Source organism: Erythranthe guttata, chromosome 12, assembly GCF_056151865.1.
Source record: "Erythranthe guttata isolate IM_541 chromosome 12, IM_541, whole genome shotgun sequence".
NCBI classification, from domain to species: Eukaryota; Viridiplantae; Streptophyta; class Magnoliopsida; order Lamiales; family Phrymaceae; genus Erythranthe; species Erythranthe guttata.
This window is the reverse complement of record NC_142544.1, coordinates 903,506-911,790: the sequence shown is the minus strand read 5'-3', so window position 1 is coordinate 911,790 and position 8,285 is coordinate 903,506. Positions and strand designations below refer to the sequence as shown.

Genomic DNA, 8,285 nt, shown 5'->3' with positions numbered 1-8,285 from the left:
TATTCTAGAACATTAAATAATAAGATTAATGATTTGGTAATTAAGTGGAGATATATAGATATATATAGTCAATCCCTTGTTAGAAAAGCAACAATGTCTACCTACTCTTCACGAAATATATACTTCTTTTTGGGTTTTATTTTTAATTTATTTTTTCTAATTTAAATTATGTAATATATATTATATTATGATATTTTTTTACTATGGCGAAATTGGTGTTTAATTTTGATTGCATGATCAATAATGTATTTTATATTACATATTTTTGTTAATTTCATTTTACACTAGATTGAAAATAACAAAAACCATGCTTAACAGTTAACACGAACTAATTTCACTTCCTTTATTTTTTTTTTTTCAATAATTTATCTTCTTTAAATTAGAAAAATTTAAAATTTCTAATGAGTAAAAATTTATATCAACATAGTAGAATTTAATATGTTAAATACTCCAAAACAGAAGAAATTAATTTATACTCCAAAAACCCCATGCATGCAATTATATTATAATTATATATAAATATAAATATAAAATATTAATCACTATATTAAATTAAGAAATATCGTGGAAAATAGGATCATCCAAAAGTTCAGACCACATTTGACCACCCTCATAGCTGGATGCACTACATCCATCCACCACGTTAGTAAATGAATCACTCTCCGCCACCACCGGAGCCGCCGCAGGCGGCGGCAGATTCTGCCGGAGCCACTCCGAAGAAGAAGACCCAGCCGAGTTCTCACCATGGCTGATCAACCCACCAAAATCATAAACCTCTAAATCAGGCAAATGTGAGAAACCCATCGGCTCCTGAAGAACTCCGGCTGGGATCGCCGCCGCCGCTTCGTAGTGGCTCAAAAGATTGAAATCCGCCATATCTGCAATAGCATTATTATTCAATTGGAAAGTGGGCGGCGGCGGCGGCAAGAATGAGGGCGGTGGTTGTTGGAGGAGATTTTGGAGGCAGTTGTTGAGCCGAGCCATATGAACGGCTTGTTCGGCTTGGAGCCGCATGGCTTGCTCTTCCCACAAAGATGGGTTTTCGATAAGGGTAGCGAGTGCTATGAGTTGGGGCAGGGTCGAGAAAATATCGGATCTGGGTTGATGGGTCATCGGGTCGAAACCCATATGGATCAGCTTCTTCTTTAAATGAGTGTTCCAGAAATTTTTTATCTCATTGTCTGTTCTTCCCGGCAGGTGAGTTGCTATTGCAGACCACCTTTATTTGTCATAAACAAAATATAAAAAATAAATAAATAAATAATGATAAGTATATCTCTATTATAAATGTTCTCAATTTGCAATTGATGATATAATTATGTAAATAATTAAGGAAACAATAAAAATATTTGGAGATGGAGACTTGCTGTTAAAATGTGTTTTTTTAATTATTTTTTGAAAATTACAAAAATGATCCAGACGTGTGTCGTCCACAATGCGTTGTCTGACATGTACGTTAAGAAGTTGAAATGTCCGTGAAACATACTTTTTTTTTGGAGAGAGAGAGAAATCTAGAGAGAGAGAGTATATACTTGTTGCCAAGAATGGAGTGGAGATTGAGAATGGTTTGTTCTTCATCTTGAGAGAACTTGCCTCTCTTGATATCTGGTCTCAAATAGTTTGTCCATCTAAGCCTGCAACTCTTTCCACATCTGTTTAACCCTAGACAAAAAAAAAAACCATATGGGCTATGTCTGAAAAATGAAAAAAAGATTGTGAAAAATAGTGTGTGTGTATATATATATGTGTATGTGTATGTATACCTGCAAGTTTGGGGAGGGCTCTCCAGCTGCCATGGCCATGTTTGTGGATATGTTTGATGAGCTGTTCATCTTCTTCAGGTGTCCATGGCCCTTTCTTCACCCCACTCTCTTCACTACTATTATTGTTACAGGGAGATCTTCCCATTTTACTCTCTCTCTCTCTCTCTCTCTCTCTCTCTCTCTCTCTCTCTCTCTCTCTCTCTCTCTCTCTCTCTCTCTCTCTCTCTCTCTCTCTCTCTCTCTCTCTCTCTCTCTCTCTCTCTCTCTCTCTCTCTCTCTCTCTCTCTCTCTCTCTCTCTCTCTCTCTCTCTCTCTCTCTCTCTCTCTCTCTCTCTCTCTCTCTCTCTCTCTCTCTCTCTCTCTCTCTCTCTCTCTCTCTCTCTCTCTCTCTCTCTCTCTCTCTCTCTCTCTCTCTCTCTCTCTCTCTCTCTCTCTCTCTCTCTCTCTCTCTCTCTCTCTCTCTCTCTCTCTCTCTGTTTATATGTTTTTACTATGATTATTCATTTGGGATGCCTCCCAAAATCCTACCAAATAAATGGGAGACCACTCTCACTATATATATAACAACACACTTTAATTTGTTTTTCCTCATTTGTTCTTTTCTTGTATGATATATGTACCTATCACATATGGATACATGGCATGCGTCCCATAAATGACGAAAATGCCCTCCCATCGCGTATTAATTAACGAAGCTTTCTTGAGAAACTATTTCATAGCTAGAGTATGTATGCATGGTTTTTTACTTTGGCGTACGTAAGCATTGAAATTAATAGGTTCTTGTAAATTGTAATAGATCAATTAACTATTAACTACCAAACATGAAATTAAAATTATCAATGTATTTCCCTTAAAAAAATGGGTTAAAAAAATAGATCACAGAAACATATTTGGGTGGGCCCGGGGAGAAAGAACAAAAAGTAGATTATGTGTGACATAATTATGCAAGGGTAAAAGGGCAATTTCGGGAATTCACACACTATCAATATCATGAATAAAGAAGAAAGGGTTCAAAATAAGAAAGTCATCTTCATAGGAACAGGTGGCGGCTGCTGTATGGTCAGAGGAACATACACCATGCACGCAATGGTCGTCATATATTGATTTTACATATTTTTGCATGGCCGAATACCTCTTGCTCCATATATCTCTCTCCACGACTTCGATATATTGATACTCAATAAATTAATAATTTTAGATAATAATTATTTCGATCCCAACTTGATGATATCGTGCTAATTTATTAACTCCATAATTTAATATTCGGCTAAACTAGTTTCAATAGTATTAATTTATACAAGTTTAAAGTGTATCACTACTACAAAAACTGGTTATTATGACGCCTCAAAATGTCACTATATCGACGTCTTGTGACGCTTTGGTTGTTGTGACGCCTAACAAAAGCGTCACATAGGTGGCCGTCATAATATCTTTTGGTGACAGAAGCAGCGTCTCAACAGCCACACTATGCGACGCCTTGACGCGTCCTGATAACACATTTTTTGTGACGCTTGTATGCGTCATGTAATTAATTTGGAACTGCTATAACTACCTATTTTTATGACACTTTGTAGCGTCACAATATAGATATATAATGACAATATTAAGCTCTCAATTCTGTTTGTTACACGTCCCAATAACATAATTATGTGATAATTCACACTTGTTTTTACATCAATCTAATATACATTAAACTGTTGCTCATCATAAACATAAAAAATTAAATATCAACGAACAAAAAAAAATCATTTACAGACATATACACCAAAATGTGTTCTGTGTTGAAGTTTAATTATTTCAATGGTTCAAAATAACCCAACTATTTAAATAAAAATTATTCCACATCTAATCTAATTAAAAATATAAAATAAGAAACCTTCCTACTAATAGTGTAATGAAACCGTTACATCTGATTCGACTGGCTGATTTTCAACGGATTGTCATGTTACTTGTACTGCGACATCCCTCCATCTCCCACTTCAGAAGAACTTTGCAGCCTTTTGATGAACTTTTTTGATGTCCTAGTCGAGATAAATGGGATTAATGAGAGTAATGTAACGAGTATAATGAAGTTATGAAGCGACTGAAAGATTGAAAAAAAAATATCTGACATATTCTAGAGCATATAGTCTTACTGTCTTACAAGTCACTCCCTTCCTTCCCGTTACTGCAGAAATTAAAATATAAAATGATTGCACATTGCAAAAAAAATATTAGAACCTTAGATTGAAAGCACATATATTGAACTTAGATAATGTACGGACTAAGGCTGCATAACATGACCTCATTACAAAATCATCGATTAAAAACACATAAAAATGGCAATTATAAAATCTATAAAATGTTACCTGTAGAGCTTGGCTTTGTAGATTCTTGGAGCAATCAACGCCATCTTTCACAGATTCAGTCACGATTTCCGTGTTCGAGTAAAGGAACCAAACCTTGTTTCAACCTGAAATTATCATTATAACAATAAAAGAACCAAACTTTGCTTCGATCTAAAAGTAGTGTAAGTTACAATAAAAAGTTGTTGATAACCCAACAAGGAGAACATACACAAGAGAAACAATTTTTAGATATTATATATATTTATATATATGTATGTGAATTACAGTCTCCTTGAGAAATTAGTTTACGACTTCAGCAAGCAGGCCCAAGATTCGCAGCATTTCCAAATGCATATCAAATTATTCATGTCTCTTTTGCCTTAAGAAACCTATCATATACAATCAAATCATCAGAAGTTATACATATAACTTTATAACACATTGTTTTGAAAGAAAAAAGTGATAAAGCTAAGCATAGGAACACATTTAAAGTAGTCCAAATCCACATCTTCTTTAGTTAATAAAAATACACCAAGCACATTCACCTATTAGCTATAAATATACATACACAACACTCATTTACTATCTTTCTGCCATGGTAAAATTCCATATAGCAATAAATAATAATAAATAAAAATTCTCTTCACATAAATACAAATCAAACCCTCGAAATTTGATATAGCATTAGAGAAAAACCAACCTTAAATGTTAAGCATGCATCAAATCCTCAGAATTATTTCCTAACGGGAAAGCTAATATATTCTTGGATTGCACTCGCACCCCGATAAATTCTTGGATTTCAATACGACTATTCCAATCTATTCTATCTTTTGGAAAAACATAAAGAAGGCCAAGAAGAGAGAGCGAGAGAGGGAAAGAGGGAGATTTTACCAGCATTAATCTATCTTCTTTCCACCGAATCGAAATCGAAATTCTCCATTGCGTGTGCCTAACTATGGGTAAAAGGGAACAAGCGTCAATTTGACGATTCACCAAAAATCCATATCCAACTCTTTTATCAAGAAAAAAGAAAATCCTAATCTGAAAATTTAGGTTTACCGTTTCTGAGATTCATAGGATATACTTCGTCAAGAATCAATTCCGCGGCAGAGGAAAAAATTTGAGGGCGAATCTAGGTATTGAGAAGAGAAGAGGGGCCGATATAGGGGAAAATGGGTGTTTAAGATTTCTACAGCCGAATGCCTAAGATCTCGATGTGGAGAAGATGATTTTTCTTAATAAATTAATAAATATAGTGGATTTATTTGGCCGCTAAATATTTTAGTATATTAATGACCATTAATAGAACATATCATGACGGTTGATAAAGAATGCCACAACATAACGAGTCTATTGTGACATTAAATATAAAAGCGTCATATTTGTTATTTTTTAAGAATTAATAAAATAAGTGCAAAATAAAATATTCAACTAGTAATGCGGATTTAACTCACGGCGTCATAATAGATTAGTTGTGGTGACGCTTTTGTTAAAGCGTCATATCATTGCATCATTAAGGTGTCATTAAAAGTTATTTTTCTAGTAGTGTATGTAGGATTACTAGCTATGTCACATTATCTATAACTATTATTTTAGTTAAAAACATAATTGGTGCAAAGAAATTTTATAGGAACGATATTTTATTCACGTCCTATATATTTTTTCCCCAAAATTCAAGTATATTTATTGATTTTATTAATATATACATCGACATCAATTTAAAACGACACATATTTAGAAACAAACTGAGCAATAACTAAGAAATTAACTATCTGTATTTATGAGATACGATACGGTACTATACGACATGTAATTATAATATTCCCTTTAAGCGTACAAATATATACAATTAATAGTTATAATGTTTCTGAAATCATCAAAAACATTGCTTCACCAAATTAAAGAAGTGAACATCAATGAAAGATAGAGACTTGAAGAGATATTCGATTGTGACACTCTTGCAATTTCTATTTGTATAATTTGACAATTGAGAGAGAGAGAGAGAGAGAGAGAGAGAGAGAGAGAGAGAGAGAGAGAGAGAGAGAGAGAGAGAGAGAGAGAGAGAGTTGGTTAATGGGGAGGAAGTTGGTTCATCAAACTTTCTACTTTTATTTATTATTTTCATCACTTTTTATATTTTTTATATGGACTATTTGCTTAATTAAAACACTCAAAAAGTACTAAAAATCATAAAAAGAAATAATATAAAAAAGGGAAAAACGTCAAGGCTTAGGTAATATTTGTAAAAGCTTATTCAAAAGCAGAAGTTCGTGATTGTGAATTAAGTGAGTATGAAGTGCTTATGTCTAAAAGTTGACGGCGTTTGTAAACAAGCTGGAAAATGAACTTAAATATATATAAAAAAAAAAGGTGTATGATCGAGTGTCTTCAAAAAATTAGTTTAAAACAACTTATTTTAAGTAAATCAGAAGCAAAAGTTGATTTTTTAATCACCTAAAAACAGATTATGAGCAAAAAAACTCGTTAGTGTGTGTGTGTATAGATACATGCATGTATTATATAACCCCCTTAATTAGAGCTTGTTTCTCACACTTTGGTTAATTCACAAAAGTCTTGAAGTTAGTTAATCATTTTTCACTAAACAAAGGCTTTTTCATTCTTCTGCATGTATATATATATCAGTGTTCTAAAAATCGGCCGAGGCGGCCGATTAATCGGTCGCCGAGGCGGAGGCGGTCCAAAACCTTTACGATTTTAGTGTAAAGGTTTGAAAAATCGGTTTTTTGCCTGTGAGGCGGTTTGAGGCGGTCCGAGGCAGTCTGAGGCGGTCCGAGGCGGTCTGAGGCGGTCCGAGGCGGTCAAACCTTTAAGGCGGGTCAAACTTTGGTGGTAAAAATCGGTCAAAAATTGGTTTTTTTTTTTTTTTTTTTTTTTTTTTATAAATCAAAATAAAAGTTGGGATTTTAATTAAAAAAAATGAGTTTATGCTTTATTTTGTTTATGTTAATTATTATTGTTAAAGAACTAATGATGTATGCCAAGAATGTATGTAAATACAAAAAAAATTGCCTTTTTATTTATATTTTATAAGGATATTTATGTATTATGATCTTATTATTATTAAACTTTTATTATGTTATTAGAATATATACATGATCGAGATATAACTATGTTTAAATATTTTTTATCTATGTTTTGAGTATTTATAAATAATATCTACAAATATATTATATTAAATTTTAAAAACCGATTTATTTCCGATTTATCACCGATTAATCACCGCCGCACTGATTAATCGTGAATCGGTGCCTGACCGACTCGGACCCGATTACCGATTTTTACAACCTTGATATATATACACACACATATAGAGAGAAAGAGAGTTGGTATATATATATATATATAATATATGTATGTATATATTGCTTGTTGAACTGAGGTTCCTTGTCGGATGGAGAAGCCCCTCCACCCCCGAACAACACACTAGTCCAGGGTTTAGTTCAAAAGGGAAGGTGGTGATGTCACATGCATATTAATCTTTTCATTAATTAATTAATTAAGACAGTGATCTTATAAATTGTAATTAATGATTGTTAATTAAGTGTCTGCTAAACAACTGATTTGCTTGCTTTCATGGGTTTCTACCCAATCCATCTAAACTCCGACTTTTATGTGTCTCCTATAATGCCACGTCCTCTCTCTCTCTCTCTCTCTCTCTCTCTCTCTCTCTCTCTCTCTCTCTCTCTCTGCAGGATTAATTAATGAAATAAATAAATAAATTAGAGGCAGATCGATTAATTATATTCTTGAAACAGCTAAAGACAAACACTTAATTAAGCCATAGTTTCTGCTCATAAATGGACTAATTAATTAATTAATTAATTAGCTATTTTGGATATATTAAATCACACACACACACACACACACACATATATATATATATATATATATATATATATATTGTGTGTGTGTGTGTGTTTTTTCTTGTATCTCTTTCTTGATTTGTCATAACATTGACCAAATTAATCAACCTTCTATTTCTTCTGAAAATTGACAGTCGAGACTATTGTCATTTAATTGATTGAAATTAAACTATTGACTTTGGTTATTATAATATTTGGTCCTAATACATTTTTTTCCCAACTGTTATACCCAGAGTTAGGGGGCTAGAATCTCCAAACATTTGTTTAATGGTAAATTGGTAATATAATATTAATACATATAGTATGTACTA

At 33.0% G+C, this 8,285-nt stretch overlaps 1 protein-coding gene and 1 long non-coding RNA gene across 3 annotated transcripts; both read right to left on the bottom strand.

Annotated features, from left to right (window-relative positions):
* Positions 1-552: 552 nt before the first annotated feature.
* LOC105972861 (transcription factor MYB53) lies at positions 553-1,981 on the bottom strand. The gene is made up of 3 exons (XM_088826456.1): positions 1,764-1,981; positions 1,533-1,662; positions 553-1,219 (listed from the first exon to the last, which is right to left on the bottom strand). Exons 1-3 carry the CDS (start codon positions 1,906-1,908, stop codon positions 553-555), a joined length of 942 nt encoding a protein of 313 aa, XP_088682582.1. The 5' UTR covers positions 1,909-1,981.
* A 1,540-nt stretch (positions 1,982-3,521) lies between these two features.
* LOC148766163 (uncharacterized) lies at positions 3,522-5,306 on the bottom strand. Of its 2 annotated transcripts, none has more exons than XR_016035076.1 (6): positions 5,150-5,306; positions 4,982-5,039; positions 4,376-4,479; positions 4,112-4,215; positions 3,899-3,930; positions 3,522-3,784 (listed from the first exon to the last, which is right to left on the bottom strand). It is a non-coding gene; the product is annotated as an uncharacterized LOC148766163 (long non-coding RNA). The 2 variants fall into 2 exon arrangements; XR_016035074.1 differs by having other exon boundaries at positions 4,982-5,043; positions 5,150-5,292.
* Positions 5,307-8,285: the final 2,979 nt, after the last annotated feature.